Below are 18,106 nucleotides of genomic sequence, written 5' to 3'. Positions count from 1 at the left end.
ATGTTTGGTATGTTGTTCCTCACAGTTTTGTGAAATATGTATGATTTATAGTTCATGTTGCTTTGCATAGAACCACTTACATTAAAGGTACAGTGTGTAGAATTTAGTGATATCTAGTGTTGAAGTTGCATGTTGCAGCTGAACACCCCTCACCTCACCCTCTCCTTCCAAACATGAAAAATAACCTGTGGTAGCTTCAGTTGTCATAAAAACTCAAAAGGTGTTTAGTTTGTCCAGTCTGGACTAATGTAAAAAACATGGCGGCCTCCGTAGAGAGGGTCTCCTCGATGTAAATATAAAGTATTTCAATATAAAAGGTCTTTTCTGGGGTAAAGAAAACTACAATTCATACAATTTAGATGAAATGAACTAGTGAAAACATCATGAGGATTATTCAACATTAAATGTCTGCCAATAGTTCCCTTTCACCTAAATCTTACACACTGGACCTTTAATCAACAAGAGGATAGATGGATTGTGTTGACCATTGTGCTGACAGTATTAAAAAAAAATTCTGGAGAGCATTCAATGCCTCGTCGCTGACCAGCGGTCTGTGGCTATCCAATACACCAAATCAGTAAAATTTAAAGTGCACATAGAGTTCAAGAGAATCTCTCTCAGTTATCATGTTTTTAAATGAACTAGCTTGATGTTACAGGACCTGTTTGTCGATGAGAACCATTAGTTGTGCATGAAAAATTCAAAATAAATATCTCTGCTCAACTTGGATTGGTAACTATACAGCAGAATATAACAGAGTAACTGTACACAACAGCACTTTATTGAAAACATGTACACACACTTTAAATCCACTCCAAAAGTAACATTCATCTAATCGTCACGAGATATACCTGAATAACGTTTCTGCTTGTAAAGTTGGAACAAAAGAAATTCTCAAAATACACTTCAAACTGAGCTCATGAGCATATTGATATTGAAATGCTCAAAGCACACTGCAGCACTAAGCCTAAAGCAAAAGTCAACGGATATCTATAAACATTATTCTTAAGTATTTACAGCTCACAAGGATGCAATTCATTGTAATATTTTGGCATCACAACAATTCTTATTCAACTGGCAGCCCTAATGCAATAATTCTTATTAGTATACATACTTGTCTATGTGCTTATTTGTGATTAAAGAAACTGATAACAGTTTCCTAGAGAGCATATTGCAAATTAAGACGCATACAAGCAGACGATTGCTCTGCTAATAGGCAACACTTATTTGCAATTGTCTATTTGGTTTTGTTTTGCATGTTTGCAGCACGTGTGAAATTTATTATTAGCTTTTTGTGTTTTCTCTAGTTGCTTTCTTCCTCCGCCGCAGTGGATTGATAATAAGAAAATGCACCAAAATGTAATGGAGATGTAAATGCAGATGATAATACCTGTCTTTAAAAATGCATAGACTCCAAAGTGATTCATGTTATGCTGCTTTGCAAGCAAAAAGAGCAAAAATACATCTGAGTCTTAAATAACAAAAATAACAATTATAATAATAAAACAAATTGGCTTGTTAAAGCAAAGTTGTGACCCACAAGAGACACATTTTCTGTGAGTTTGTAACTACAGCAAAAAAAAAAAAAGGTCAGTGCAGCTATGAAAGAATAAAACTAAATAAAACACCCCACAAAATGGCGACAATAATCTATGAGATCGTTACAAAAAATGGTTAAATTAAAAAAAATTATGCGTGATAACACAAAAGGGAAAGTTTACTCCATATGGTTTATTTGATTTGCCGATTTTGTTTAATTGCTGTCAATTAAAATACGTCCTTCCTGAGGAATACAATTAAAAGCCTTAACTCAACAAATCTAGTTACTGGTAGGCTTTTAGTTTGAAAGTTCTGCAGGTAGAGTTGAGTTGCTCTGATCGGAGCTTACGCTGAAAAAACAGATGAAGCAGTAAAAGCATTCACATTCTGAGCCACACAAACACAGTTAAAGGTGTTCTATCATTCTTAGATACCAAACGAATGTGTCTACTACTACAATGAATCACAGGACGTCATCGCCCCACCGATGCAGACACATTGTTAAACTACACAACGTTAAGATGATGAAAAGAAAGAAAACTGTTACAGGACTCAACCAAAGCACATAGACACAGACTCCGTGCAAATCTACATGCTGAAATCATCACATGGCTCTAAAACAACTAGGATTGAGGTTTTGTTAAAAGTGAATGGAGCAATAAATGGTACATAACTATGTGTATTTTTGACTCAGTTAGGCTTCAGCTATTATAGTTTTAAGTAATCAGGCTGCAGAAAGACGCAGAGAAGGTCTCATGTCATGGACCAGAGGTGAAGAGGTGAGAGTTGAATAAACTTCTGTGTTGTCGTGGGGTCCTCTTTTGTCTTGTGCTTTAAAAGAGGCTGTCTAGTTTGTCCTGAGCAGGTTGCTGAATACTGGAAGTTAAAAGAACAGAACAACAGGTGTAAGAGTCAATGCACAATGTAGAGTAACTATCGGCACTATCTGCAATTCACCACTAGGTGTCAGCCTACAGACTTGTTGAATGATACATATCTAGATAGCGCTGTGTTTTTTCCTCCCACGGTCTCTCTCTCTCTCTCATTCTGCATTGTTATTATTATTATTAATACTATATTAACTAGTGCTTCTATCTATAATCATCATTCTTACCATTTCCATTAAAATAACCAGTCTGGCAGAGCTTAAATATGATGGTTACACTACTCTTTTCCACCCACCTCTCCTCAGTTCCCCATTTTTTCTCTGCTTTCTGGTAAAGGTTTCTCCCAGTCATTGTGGGAACTGCTCTCTATAATTTTTAAGGTCTCAGCCTTAGCATGTAAATTGCCTGGAGATAATGTATATGATGAGTAAATGGAATTGAATTGAATTACTGCAAGTAATTCAGTACCTTTACTGACAATAAGTAAGGTTTTATAGGCTTAAATATGGTTCTTATGATTACATAGTAGTAGTAATTAATTTTAAAGCTGTATTATCATCTTTTCATGTTCATGTATAAAAATGCTGAGAGGCTAGAAGGGACCTTGCCTTTCGAACAAGATGGCAGGAGGAAATATCTCTCTTTGAAAGAGGGTGCCCTCCATGAAATTAGGTCATGAGTCATGAATAACTTTGAGCATAAAGAAGGTCATATGTGGTGGCCTGCAACAGATCTCTATCAGCTGAACACCTAATTCAGGCTCTCCTGCACCATGAGGAGACTACATGTGAGACTACTATATTTTCGGACTCTTTGCTGTGCTGTAAATTCACGGTGGTGAGACACCTACCTAATTGCCCTTCAGTATAATGTAAACAGCAAATCTTGGTTGCAGTAAGTGTCCAAGAAAAACAAAGAAACTCACCTTGAGGGTCAGAGTTAGTGCCATGCTGGCCTTTGCCACTTTCAGGATCTGCACCTGAAGGAAAGTTTTATTAATATGATTTCTCCATTATCTGCTGTGATAACTGTATTAATTTATGCCATTGTAAAAATATCAGGTTTTGGATTTTAATAAAAAACATACTGACCTCCCTGCAGCTTGAAGCAGAGCTTTTTCTTCTGGTAAGCAAAGTAACTGCCTGCTGCCCCGGCCAGAGCGACTCCTATGGCACTGACAATTCCTGCAATCTGTCCAGATCCAGCTTCTGCAGGACAAAGCAAACACACACACACACAGATGTCTTTATGACTTCAATAGACATTACATCGACTTGAACTGCCTTCCTGCAGATTTACAGTCACCTTAACCATATTTCAAGCGTAAGTATTTGATGAATTGTAGACATTTCCAAATCAGTGAGGTGTTATAACCTCCTTTTTCCACAAGATGGCAGTCAATAACTTTAAGCAACAGTCTACTTTGAGTTGGAAAAGGTTCACCCAACAAACACACTGCAAGGAGAAACTTTAAAAAGTTCAAATAAACACATTTTGTTGCTTATGAGCTGAGAATCAGGGCGAAATCTAACCGAATGTAAGTAAAAGGTCTCAAACGATCCTGATGGTGGATTAAGGTGGATTAAGAGTTAAAAAACAAACACACCCAAACACCAGGGAAGGGTGGAGCACAAAGGCAGCGCACGCACACACAGACAAACCAATAAGCCAAGCTGTTCTGTCGGCTGGCCTGATTTTAAAAACTGCAGTGAGTCATGAGCTAGAGTCATGTGTCACGATGGCACGGTGTGCGAAAATAGGGCGTTGCCTGGACACATAAAGAAAAAATACAAAAGAAAACAGGATGCCAGCCTACAGCATGACTTACTGCTGAGATATGTTGAGCATGAGGTGCTTGTTCTTTCCCACACACATGCAGGGCACCTGAGGGCCTTGAACAGTGTTTCTGCTCAGACTGGATTCTTACCTCTGAGGGCTTCAATCTGTCCCGGCCCAGCTTGGTTGTCGAAAGGTGATCACACGGAAATGTATTGAACCCCTTGCAATTTTCATTCAGGTTTCACAAGGACTCCCAATAATCTGTTTTCCACTTTGTTCATTTGCTTCCCCAGCCTTGATGGATCATTAATTCAAACTGATAACTGACAATGCACCGTTTATTCATTATCACAGCAGTCGTCACTTTGTTACACATCAAAGTTGCAAATCCTATAAAGACTCAAGGCGAACTTACGAAAGGATTTACAAAGAACCCACCAAAAATAAATATCTGCCAGTTACCGAAATACAAAAAGAACTATTCATAAGCTACAAAGTACCAAAAGGGGAAAAAAAACCATCATGTGCTAAAATATCTCAAATTAAACATTATCCAAAGATGATGAGAAGAAGAAACATAAGAGGAACAGGTTTACAACACTACATCTTGGATTTCTTAGCTGACTGCTGGGAATGCTAAGACTGTATGCTGACTTTGAATTGACAGTGAGTGCAAAGGTAGTAGCCACACATGCCAAGAAAGGCAGGGCGGAAAAAAACATTCACAAAGCCACAACATACAAATCAAATATATTTGCTTTTGAGTGAATTTTGAAATCTCAAAACTGAACAAAACAGAGCTGGCATCTGGGAACAGTGCTGTCTTCATTTCCTGACATATGAACTTGTTTAGTGGTAATAAAATACCAGGAATATGGCCTCCCATCATAAAAACAAAAAATAGCCCATTCAAATAGATGTTGTAGGTAACAGGAGTTCAAACTCCACCTTAGGAATAAAGGTGTCTAACAGCAACACATGAATGAGTCATGGCAGAGAGCAGGGTGTAGAGATGAAGGGAAAAAAAAGGAAAGCATACACACCCAAACTCAGTACTATATAGTACTTGCAGTGCTGCATAGTTTTAACCTGATGGTGGCTCAGCAGTTAGCGTGGCTCTCTGTAAACTTTGACAACAACTGAGCCGAGTCGGAAAGACAGAAAGAGCTCTTGAAGAGAGTCTAATCACAGAAATATAAAAACACCTCAAGGTCTCTTTCACTGTCAAAGGGGTGGACAAATTAATAGAAACATCTCATTTACAACAAACCTGAATTTAATTGTAGGGCTAGTTTCCATATGCACTGTATATACACTGTGCATGTATGTTGGAACATCGGCCCCCATGCAATTTGAATACTCCTGGAAAACAGAATGTGGATTACATGCAGTGCCAATTATTGGTCCTTGTGATCTGCAACTTCACTAGATAAGTCATATATACACTTTATTTTTATAATAAATATATCCTAGGGCCTCCTTTCCCGTATAAGTCTGCAGTTAAACCACTTTGTGAAACAGTCAGTGGCCGTTTTTAAACATCCTCCAGAGGATGACCGGGGGGATTGGATCTGGACTTGAGGTTCCCTTTCACACATTACCAAATTACCAAAGTATTTCTGTTATTTTGTCCACTCCCTGTAATTGTGGAGGAGCACCAGAGCTCCAGTTGAAGTACTTTAAGCTTAAGCACACAGGGGCGCACCCCACAACCATGGAATTCCAAATGTTAGGAACAAAAAATGAGAAAACTTTCATCACCTCTTTGATTCCTGGCTTTACAAACTCCCTGATATATTTTTACATCCAATCCAACAGACATTTGTAACTCACTAGTAAATCACTCATCAACAGCAACCTCAGATCGGAAAGCCAGTCAGAACATAAATGGACCAATGGCTCATGGTATAGCTTGGAGAAGATTCATGGCCCTCTCTAACAGGGTCATTAAGTTTTGCTTTAAGTTGGACATCCACATATAGAATTCCTCTGGCATGTTAGCATTTAGCATCTTCAGGATTTGGCCCCACGGAAGGTCTGGATCTGCAACGACACACAATTGTATCGTTTTAGCCAGAGAAACCAGACCAGGGGTATCAATATGAAGAATATGCCACTATGAAACTCAAGCCAAGGTCCAATTTATAACCAAAGTTGCCAAGTTTGTCAGGTGAAAAGACAATAGATCCAACTAATCTAAACTAAGTCTGACAAATATTCAAAAACCCATTGCTTTGAAAACCACAATTCACAATACATGGGCAATGAAAACTGTTCGGGGGGAAAAAACAGAAGCAGTATACCGCTTCATCTAAGGCAGGAAACAGGAAATGCCCAAAAGCAGCACAAGGGCAGATCACTGGGGGGGGGGGGGGCTAATGATGCCCACACTGAAAGAGCATGCACACACAAAGACAAGAAGTACACCCAGAGGAGCGAGAGCGATGGTGGATTTACCTTGAGGTTGATCGGCACCACCTGTGAAGAATACAGATAGCAAATCAATCGACAAAGTCTATGACGGTCAGAGAAAAGACAGACACGTTGACTTGTTTGGGTGTCTGGAGACCTGTAAAGTAAATAAAAGAACATACCGTGAGGATCATAGCCCGGGTCCTCTGCATGGCCTGCGTTCAATAAAATAAGAAAAAGTCAAGTTAGACATTTAGTGGTAGTGGAACTGTGGGTATGACTGAGCAGATCAAGATTACTGTCTCATCAAGATAGATACATTACTTTATTTATCTCCAAAGGGAAATTAGGTCGTCGTAGCAGTTCGGTATTTGGACACAATAAAAATACAATAGAATAAGATATGAGGTAGAAAAAAATAGAAACACAGAATAGGACAAGGACACTTAAAAAACAGGTAGATATTACCATCGTCTTGCAGTGGCAAAATGATGGTAATAGTACTGATGATATGATGGTAATGTTATTGTTACTAAACAGTATATAATAATAGTACAGTATATATAGTATATAATATAATACATAGTAATAATAACAACAATAATATATATAAACTATTTTATATATATATACAATACCAGTATAACAACAGTATATAATAAAAATAACAGTATGTAGTAATAATGGCAGCAATAGTATATTATAAGAATAACAATAATAGTAATAATAATAATAATATACACATAGATATATAATATATAATATGAACACATGTATAAATATATATATACACGATATGATATAATATGATATATAGTATAGGTATTATATATGCATATAAATACTTGAGTATACGCGATATACTGTACATACAAGATACTAGATAATATACTATGAATATGTAAATATAATGTGCAAAAAGACAAGAATATTGTATAAAATGATATATAATATCACATGTAATAACACATATCACATATGCTATGAAGTAAGTAAGTATAAAGCTCCCGTTTTGCAAGTTTGTGTTCAATATAAGTAAAATTCCAACTGAGGAGTTGTGAGTGCAGTAAGCTGCAGTTAATAACAGGTTACTGTCGCTGCCGCTTTAGATGTGAAAACCAGTCATGTGGTTCTAATTAGCCTGTGGCTTTATATTCATTTTTCTTTCTTTGGCAGAACAACCGATTCCTTCCATGCTCTGACTGAACAACAGTACAGAGACACAAAGACAAGATCTACCAAAACAACAGACAGTGTCTGTGTCTGTGTAAGTAATTCGCTAAGTAATTTTTATTAAAATAAATACTGCTAGTTTTTTCTGAATTAGCAAAATAGTTGAGGCACTCACTTTCATGGAAGCAAACATATCCTGTCTCTTTAGTCTCCTCTGTGAAATGGTTTGTATTTATATAGTCTTGATGACCACCCAAAGCGCTTTACAGTATAGTTTACCATTCACCCATTCAGAAACACGCATTCATACAGTGCATCTATTAGCAGCACTTTTTTTGCATGCAGATGGGGAAGACTGGGATCTAACTGCGGGAAGCCCGCTCTATCCCTCAGCCACAGCCGCCCTGTTGAAACTCTGCACTTACAAAAGCTTGCTTATGGGTTGGGCTGATATGCAGCAACAACCATCTGTTTTCCTAATTCAGAAGAAAAAAGGGTTTTTCTATAACTAATGAAAAACACAACCACTAAATCTGTGCGTTGTAATTCAACTTGAGCATAGCAACAGTGAGGATTTCTGATGCGTGAAAAACATAATTCATAGTAGAAAAGAGGGAATTACAATTCTTTATATTTGCATCATTTCTTTCCATTTCCCCTTTTAAGTTATACATTTCAACCGCAATAAGTGTGAACTGTGGTGAAGTGTCTTTTTGCAGGCACAACTTTTCATAACTGAGATGACTCAGATCGGATGTTCCTCAGAACGCAAACTGTCTGTTGGGGCATTCTGCAGTTTACACGAACAAGTCACATACTCCACACTCTACCATTAAAACACACTGCTTGCCTAAGCCTTGCATGACTCCTGCTGTCTGTGACAAACACATCTGTCTTTTCTTTAATACAATCTATTTCCATTTCCCTTTAGCCCCTTTTTTCATACTCACACCAAATCAAAATCAGTTACTATGACAAGAAATAAATATTCCGATGAACATTCCCTTGAATTACTCAACTTGGCTGAGTCAGAAGTAGTGAAGGACATCAAAACAAACAACAGAAGCAGCACATAGTTGGAGAGAACCATAACATGTACTGAAAAGTATGGATCAGGGTTATTATAGTTAACGAAAACTAAGACTAAAGCTAAAACTAGCAATGAAAAAATAATTTAGTTAACTGAAGTAAAAATAAAAACGACAATTACAAAAAAACGAAAACTAAATAAAAACTACAATGAGCAATGCAAAACTTTTCTGCTTCTACAAGTCAAGGCTTTCTCTTAATAAATGGAAAAACTCAAACTAAATAAAAACTAAACTGAAACTAGTCGATTCCTCAAAATAAAAACTAAACTGAAACTAGTCGATTCCTCAAAATAAAAACTAAACTAAAACTACAAAATCACTTGTTGAACTAACTAAAACTAAACTGAAATAAAAAAGCAAACTGGAAAACTAAGTAAAAATAAAAACTAATGAAAATGTCAAAACTATAATAACCTTGGTTCAAACTAGCTCATACTACTAATCCACTTCAATTCGGATATAAAGATTCCAGCGTCTAATTGAACTCATATGACTGTGAGTGAATGTGAAGTGACATTGTGACGATTCAGTGACTGACAACACAAATTAAAGCCCAAATTAAAAAGAGAAATGTTTTTAGTGTGACGATTACCTCCAGCTGAGCGGCCTCCATCAGGCTTGTAATCCCCACCAATAACATCGAGCAGGTCGTTGTTATCAAGTGCTCCACCTCCTGCAAGAAAAGTACAATATTGTTTATACAATACAATCATGCAGCTCTATGATAAAGAGAAAGCAGATTCTAAATGAAGTGATTGATGATTTGAACCATTTTAAAGCTTACCTCCTCCACTATTTGGTGGGTTGACAGCAGGTTTGTCAGGTTTGGGGTTGGAGTCTGTGAGTACAAATATATTATCACCAAAGGATCACAATGGTGGAATTAATTTCAAGGGTAAGAAACCAAAAGAAAAGCTGAATAAGCAAGAAATCAAAATGAACAAGATATCAGTTTGAGAATATACGTTCGTTTTTAAGGAAAGAATAAAGTATAACAAATATGCATATATTCATATCTTACTGTTCTTAATCCTACCCTCAAGGGTAAACAAGTCATTATTTTCTTCTGGTTGAAAATTTAACATTTGCCTGCTTAAATTACATACTTGGACATTTATGCTTTATTGTTTAGTATTTAAAAAAATAAAAATCCCTTTAAATGTAACAAGAGAAAATGCTTTTCGCATGATGCCTTGCCAGTATGTTTGGTGAACACTAGATAAGAGTTTGGCTCCGGTTTCTTGAGTGTAAACATCACCAAATCCAGCAGAGTAGGACAGTTAAACATTAGCCTAACCTGTGTGACAGTATCATAAGGGGGTGATGCTTTTTAAACATTATCTGTAACACCATGAACTAATACAGAATAAAATGCCCCTGCCTTTAGAATTTACACTTACTGCTGCAGATAATAAGATAATAAGTATATTATGAATATTATGATTCAAATTATTAATATTAAATCATGTTGGGCGATCTAAAGATTGACATGCCTGCCATGCCTATAATTACAGTTGCTATAACTGGACAATTGCTAATAGTAAAGGGGGTTCTGCAAAAAGTCAACTGACATAGTAAATATACGGTGAGAGCCGTATATTTGTTTTAACCATTTTCATGTGACAGCTTTACCTGGACCCAATGCATCGTCCAGATTAAATCCGAAGCCACCTGTAATACACAAGCACACAAAACACAACACGGTTGATTCGAATCCCAAACAACATTTGAAACCCGAGCACAAGCAAACCCATGATGTGGCTGAAAAAACGTAACCAGCCTACCAGTGTCACCAGAACTTGGATTCTTTGGCTTCACAGTTGCAGCTGGCTCGTCTGGAGAAAAATAATTAATGCAGACGAGGACACAAAGAACACAGACAAGATTCATATTATATCAAAATACATAGACATCATACAGAGAAAAGCTGCATCCAGTCTAGACCTACTTATTTCTACTTCATTGCTACGGCTGAAATTTTTCTTGCTAACTAAGATTATAGCAAACTCTAAACTAATTTTTCGTCTTTGCATTTGTCTTGTACAGGTGGGTAATACATGAAATAAAAACAGCAAACAAAAATAACAGTGGATTTTACCTGGTCCAAATGCGTCTAGAAGGTCCAGCCCACCTGAGAGGAAAAGAAAGGGGGATGGATTCAAACACATGGATTGGGCCAAACGAACCATCATATACAAACAGAGCGTCACTCAAATAAATTATTTATAAGTTCATAGTTAGCACATTATTCGGTTTATAAATTTCACTGTCTCGTTTCCTCTCATACATACAAACTGAGTCTGGTTCTAGAGGTTTCTTCCAGTTCAGAGAGAGTTTTTCTTTAAGTGCTTACTCATTGTGGGAGCTGTTGGGTTTACTTTGACTTTTAAGGTGTCAACCTTATTATGTAAGGTGCCTCGAGTTAAAGTATGTTGTGACTTGGTGCTATATATAAAAATACATTAAAAATTGAACTGAATCCAGCCGGTAAAAAAGTTTGTCTAATACTGACATTATCCGTCTTAGCCGTACACTTCATTCCTGCTTAAGCTAGCTGAGGTTGGAACATCACTGCTGTTTTATCACGACACAAGATTTGTGTCGTGGTTTTGTCTATGGTTTCAGAATCATCATGCCAGTATTGCAGATGGGAGCATTTAGATCAAAGCACCACTGGTGCTCGCTTCACAGATCTGATGTCACCGTTCTTAGTCTTATTTAAAAATTCTAGACAGTGTTAGTTGGTGGAAAGGCTGATATCATTATAAACCTCAAGGACACAGTAGGGGTAGAAGGAACTCTTCTGAAACCAAACCTCCACCCTCCTGGACACCGTACAAGTCAAAATGAAACATTCCTAGCAGGCTGACGTTACACTGGATGTTATGAGAGGTGCAAACCATCATTTTTAGGCTGCTCCGGGGCCTTTGGTTTCTCCGTAGGTTTTGGAGGTGTTGGTTCTAAAGGAATAAAAAGACATAACCAGTGTTAGAATCTGTAATCTATGAAATATACATTGACAAAAAAGATTTATTTAATTTTTTTCAAAAAAGGGACACAATGTAAACGTCTTTTGAATGGCAACAGTGTTACACTGGACTTAGCCATGCACTTAAACACTATAGGGGTGTTGAAGATAAGATAAAATACACTGAGGAAAGAACACAGCAGCAACAAAAGAGTTCAAATTTTGGCCCACTTTAATTATAATGCGAAGAGAAAAGGTGAGTGTGTCATTTAGTGAAGAGAGAGGACCGGAAAGAAAAGCAAACCTGAAGAGACACCTTAAGGTACACTACAAGAAACGGAGGTAGCTCTTGTGTGGAGAGTCTCAGTAATCCAGGTCATGGTATCTTTAGAAGTTGTATAAATATACCAGTGGCTGCTGGTTAATACTGGGGTGCTGCTTCCTGGTGCGGGGCACCGGCCAAATGGATGTGAACGGTTGTCCTGAAGGTTTCAGCAACCACACGACCTGAGGCTGCTTTTTAATTGGTTGATTTTTGGTTGATTTTACATGGGACACAGCTGTCTGCACCCGGACACTCCCAATTTAGAGTCAATAGGTATTGATTTACGTTTTTTTCAATGGGATTGGTCGACCCTCAACGCCGTCTCAGGTACATCTGCCGTCACGAAGTAACTTCCACCGCGATCTGACCGTCTTCAGGGGAACTGTGGGAAATCGGGGGATTTCTTAACAAAAACACCAAGAAAAAAACTTCACCCGTTTGCTGTTTCAAAGTGTCTGCACAGAGGGTACTGTGGATAACGACGTGGGTGCGAGAAGTGGCATTAGGTTGCCACAGTCATTTAGAAACAATGAGGCTGCATTTTTGCGGCAGGCTTAGTATTTCTCAGCAGCTCGATGAAGGCTACAGGATTGGCGTATAGTGTGTTGTGTTGTTGTTGAGTCTGGCTTCAGTCAAGAAAAACTGCGCCCCCAAAATAAATGTTATCACCAGCCACCACTGAAATATATACGTGGTAACCGGACTGAGGAAGCCTCTTGGATGAAAGGTGAAACGTCATCAAGAAACACAAGCAAGTCCAGTTGCTTACTCACACTGTACAACATATTACTATTATTATTATTACTACTACAACTTCTACTGAGAGAGTCACTCACCTGGATCACCGAGGGCATCTAATAGGTTAAATCCTGCATGAAAAGACAAGGGACCACATTACAATCAGCACAAGACATAGATCGACTGATGCACAGTTAGTCTTTTCTCGGTTTTGAGACTCGTAACAAATGACCAGCACAAGTTTATCTGCCTTCCACAGAAGTGGAAAGATGTGTTCATGTTTAGATGATGCAACGAGTCATACAGTTTATTTGCTAGTTGCTATGGTAGCACTAACTCACTAAGCAGTTTTGAAACCTGAATAACTACTGAGGCTAGTGTTGTGTTTCTCCACAGCAAAGCACATGCCAGCACTTTTTGCCCAGGAGGTTGTAAAGTACACAATATAGATATATGGCAAACTGGCTAATTCTGATGTACACAATATAGAGTACTGACATATATCAATTCTAAGAGTGATGTTATGTTATGATGATATGGGCGAACTTCAGATTAGAAGGTAAAGCACCACGGTAACATGAAAAAATCAAATAATTTTAATCAGTGACACTTTTGGGCATAAGGAAAACACAATATGTATATATGATGTGGTTCTCAAGCTTCGACCGAACCCTGCAGTAACTGATTTGTTTGGCTAATTCATTACAGCGGAGAAAAGCTGTCACAGTGCTGTCATAACGTATCATCCTGAATGTTTATTGTAGTGAACATGTTAGCAAACAGATTTCCACATCCAGCAGATAGTGTCCAGCGGCAGTATCTGAACTGAATACTGCTTTGAGACTGAACCATTCCAGCCTTAACTCAGCTACAACTGTTGGTTGTTAAGGTTCTTACAAGGATGAGACATTTAATTTAAATCTATGATGAATAAACCATGGAGGAATGGCCCAAAACATGCTGCATTCCCTCTGTTTAAAAGACGAGTATCCTGTATGTTTCTGGGGTTGCCCTATGAGGTTAAAAGGCCTGGGCCACAATAGCTAGCATGCCTAAAGAATACTCAGACAAGTTGGGGCCAGTTTTACCACCGCTGTTCCAGAATATATGAAAAAAATATATCTAATTGTAACAAATGATCCAGTGTTAGGATATTAAATATTATTTTAAAGCCTCAACATAATCAGCATAGCACTATGACAAATAAAAAGCATCAGAAAAGTGATGTGTTTCCTGTGTGCATGTTGTTGTGAGGACCTTTTTGAGCCTAAACCTTCTAGACTTACAAACCTTGTGAGGTGAGTTTGGCCAATACTCTGACCCACTTTCAAATGGCTGTTGGAGGATTCAGACTTGCTTTTAAGGTTAGGGTTAGAAGTTAGATTGGGTATTTAGTTGTAAATGGTAAATGGTCTGTTTTTATATAGCGCTTTTCTAGTCTTGATGACTACTCAAAGCTCTGTGGCTAAGGCGAAAGGAACAATCTGAAACTTGTATTGATAAAAAAAAAAAAAATTCCCCATCATATGATCATCATGAAGAATTCCTAAAGAAGTCAAGAAATAGTGTCATGCATAGCATAAAAATGCATGATGTCATATAGTGTAGATCAGAGACATAATCTATATTATATATGGATATTTAATATTTTGATTAAACATTTCATTTTGTGAAATGAATCATTTGTCATCATATGGTATAAATAAATTTGAATTTGTTGTATATACAGGCTAGACATTCCTTTTAGAAATCAATCTAGCTTTGGGTAACAAACAATTGTTCAGTATTCTCTAACCTCAAATAAATGATCAGTTGATCAAAAAAAGGATCCACACAATCACATATTGGAAAATAATAATTAGCTGCAGGCTTCAAGCAATAACCGTGACCTAAATACTGAGGTCCCCATCAAATCACACAACACGTAACAAATATCGAGTGGACATTGATTAAAACAATTCTTAACTAAATAATAACTTAAGTGTGGAATCCAAAGAAATAATTATCAAAACAGAGCATAAGTGTTCCAGTGTGGAAAGTCTAGCTCTCTCATGTGTATTTTTTATCTTCTACAACAACATAATGTACACAGACCACTGATTTTAAAAACCCTTATGTCAAGGATCACAATTTAGTATGGCATAAATTAAATATATATAATAAATGTGAAAAATGGCATAAAATAAATGTGTTAAGATAAATCTCATTACTGTCTCAACTAAAAGGTCCAGTGTGTAAGATTTAGGAAGAAAGGGAACTATTGGTAGAAGTTTAATGTGCAATAAACACTTTCAGGGCATTTTCAATGCAATAAAACACTTTGTATATTACCCAGATTATCTCGATATATTATCCGTATATAGTATTTATTCTGTAAAGTTTGCACTTCTCCAAATATGCATATTATCTGAATGTATCGGTACATTATCGGTACAATGATTCTTTTTTGTATAGTACATCCACTTCGCTAAATGCCTTTTGTCCTGCAATCCCCTTATTTTTATTTCAATTTGTGTAGTGGTTTGTGTCTCGTTAATTGTATGTCTGGCATCGAGGAGGAGGACTGGGCCACAATTTCGTCGTGCTAGTGTACCAAGTATGGCCGTGCAAGGAAAATAAAGTCTTTTGAATTGAATTGAAATAATCCTCATGATGTTTTCACGAGTTCATTTCATGTAAATTGTATGAATTGTAGTTTTCTTTACCCCAGAAAAGACCCTTTATATTTAAATACTTTATATTTACATCGAGGGGGTCCTCGGGGGCCGCCATGTTTTTTACATTAGTCCAGACTGGACAAACTAAACACCTTTTGAGTTTTTATGAAAACTGAAGCTACCACAAGTTCTTTTTCATGTTTGGAAGTGGAGGGTGAGATAAGGGATGTTCAGCTGGAACATGCAACTTCACCACTGGATACCACAAAATTCAACAGACTGTACCTTTAAATAAATTATTTGCTTGTCATTATGGGATGTCGTATTTCTGGGATAACGTCATGATCCTTAAGCCAACACGTCGTGTCCAACGGTGGATTTGTCAGATCTTAAAGTGTAGACATGTAGACATGATGAAGAGGAACTAAAACTGCTGCAGGAAGCAGAAGGTGGGTTCTACCCTGCAGTTTGTCTGAGGCTCATGTAACATGTCTGGAAAAGAATTCCCCTCCCACTGCTGCCAGCAAATCATGGCATAGTCTTAGAAATAGAAACGTTTAGTCTTAAATTAACATTGCCCGTGAACTAAAACACACATTGCAACTATGTGGTGTGCACAAAATAACAAAACAAACACTTCGTAATAAACATTAAGTGGCTTACCGTCGTCTCCTAAAGTCCCTGCAACGAGAAAAATAAGTAAAACAATCCTCAGGTGAGACTTCATGGTGACTGTTTCTTTCTTCGCTTTCTTAGGCTTTAACTTTAAGTCTCAGTGCTCAGTGTTCTTCAGCTCGCACTACTTCGAGGACGCACTTCTCCAGCTGGTGTCCTGTTACAGTCCGTGAGTCAACTTTGCCGTGGAGGAACACGCTGGGTGTGGCACAGCCCCACATGGGCGTTATGTGCTTATGTAAATGAATTTGGCTTTGATCTTTGAGCTATCGGTGATATATAAGGCCTCAAACAAATCAAATCCACCACTTAAGATCTTTAACGGAGCTCCTGAGTATTTATTCATTTTAAATGTAAGTGATCTTACTCGTCAGCAAAAACAAATAACCTGGGAAAGTGTGTTGAAGTGTATAAACATGTAGATTAAACCGGTTTGTCCGCTGCGATTTACACTGAAGCACACATTTCCATTGAAAAGTAACTTGTATAACCAATTCTCACGCAGTAGGGTTGCCAGGTTTGCGTGGCAAAACCAGCCCTATGGCCGATCAAAAGAGATGAGACACCGTTTACTTCATGTGTGTGTGTGCAAGTGAATGAAAGGATGAACTGATGAGTGAACATTATTTCTCCTTCCTTATCGTCAGTACAAAAAGTTTGGGTTTTTATTCAATCTGAAGCAGAAATGACAACCACACCAGCCCAATACCGGAGATCAGAATATACCGCTGCAATCGCACTGATTTTTATTTAATATTTATATTTTTATTTTATTATTATTTGATAACTGATCATTGCTGCATCGTTGCATAAAACCCATAAACGTTGAGTATTATTTAGCGTCAACGGTTCTTTAACCGAGTTCCCCAATGCTTCAGAATCAGAGATCCTTTATTGTCCCAAGATTGGGAAATTAACAATGATGCAACACCAAGATAATCAAACAGGCATGAGAAGTGAAGAATATAAAGTAAAGATAAGATAAAACAAAGATACATTACTATATACAAATTGCACTGAGACTTCTGCATTGGTTGTACATGATGAGGTTCTGTGTGTGTGCGTGTGTGTGAGTGAGACAGAGAGGGAGGGAGTGTGTATGGTGGTCTACTGGGTGCAGTGCTTGTTGTACAGTCTGACAGCAGCAGGAATCTCCATCACTGCAGGAGCTGCTTCGTGTTGTTAAAAAGTCCTGCATGGGGTGGGAGACCGTCTCCATCATGGAGGACAGTTTGACCAACATCCTCCTGTCTCCCACCACCTCCGCTGGGTCCAGAGAGCTCCCCGGGACAGAACTGGCCCTCCCGATCAGTTTATTCAATCTCTTCCTGTCCGCAGCAGACCAGTCCCTGGAAAATGACTGATGCCACCACTGTGTTGTAGAAGGTCATGAGGAGTGGTCCTCTGTTCTTCTCTCTGTCTGCAGCGGCCACTGAGAGGAAGATTGCAGGGACTAGTAAAATCGCAAACCTGGCAACCCTGTTGTACAGCGTAATGCTGCCCCCCATAGACAGGAGTTCACATTGTCCCTCTTTATTTTTAAATACAGCCCAGTGGAGTGAAGACATTTTAACACTGCTCTACAATGATTTGAAAATTAATTTTAGATGAGAAATAGATAAGACGAGAGACAGGGGTCTGACAACAATTTGAATCCAACATGTTGGCCTGCCGACAAATTTTCCGACTAACCCTAAAGCCTAGTTTATGCTTCTGCGTCACGTTGACGCCGTACCTACCCCTGACAGATCATGAAGTTTTTTGATGTCAAATCTAAAGATTAGATTTATAACTAAATATGAAACACAAATATATGTTATATTTAAATCTAAATAATACATTTAAAATCTAAATCTATGAAC

At 37.8% G+C, this 18,106-nt stretch overlaps 1 protein-coding gene across 2 annotated transcripts; it reads right to left on the bottom strand.

The window, feature by feature from the left end:
• Positions 1–759: 759 nt before the first annotated feature.
• Positions 760–16,474, bottom strand: cd99 (CD99 molecule). 2 transcript variants are annotated; one of them, XM_020103828.2, is made up of 13 exons: positions 16,233–16,474; positions 13,011–13,043; positions 11,782–11,841; positions 10,980–11,012; positions 10,666–10,716; positions 10,514–10,552; positions 9,666–9,719; positions 9,474–9,554; positions 6,800–6,832; positions 6,663–6,683; positions 3,518–3,634; positions 3,352–3,405; positions 760–2,415 (listed from the first exon to the last, which is right to left on the bottom strand). In XM_020103828.2, the coding sequence occupies exons 1-13, from the start codon at positions 16,294–16,296 to the stop codon at positions 2,387–2,389; spliced, it is 669 nt and encodes a 222-aa protein (XP_019959387.2). In that variant the 5' UTR covers positions 16,297–16,474; the 3' UTR covers positions 760–2,386. The 2 variants fall into 2 exon arrangements, with proteins under 2 accessions (XP_019959387.2, XP_019959388.2); XM_020103829.2 differs by lacking the exons at positions 760–2,415; positions 3,352–3,405; positions 3,518–3,634 and adding an exon at positions 4,526–6,248 and having other exon boundaries at positions 16,233–16,455.
• Between the last annotated feature and the right edge of the window lie 1,632 nt (positions 16,475–18,106).

The sequence above is a fragment of the Paralichthys olivaceus genome, chromosome 24, assembly GCF_024713975.1.
Source record: "Paralichthys olivaceus isolate ysfri-2021 chromosome 24, ASM2471397v2, whole genome shotgun sequence".
NCBI lineage: Eukaryota > Metazoa > Chordata > Actinopteri > Pleuronectiformes > Paralichthyidae > Paralichthys > Paralichthys olivaceus.
This window is presented reverse-complemented; position numbering and strand designations above follow the sequence as displayed.

Coding starts and splice junctions, on each gene's coding strand:
- cd99 (XM_020103828.2), bottom strand. CDS start 16,296: ATGAAGTCTCACCTGAGGATTGTTTTACTTATTTTTCTCGTTGCAGGG. Junction 11,013..11,781: donor GGAGCAGCCTAAAAATGATG/GTTTGCACCTCT, acceptor TTTTCCTCTCAG/GTGGGCTGGACCTTCTAGAC. Junction 9,555..9,665: donor CCCACCAAATAGTGGAGGAG/GTAAGCTTTAAA, acceptor CTTTTCTTGCAG/GAGGTGGAGCACTTGATAAC.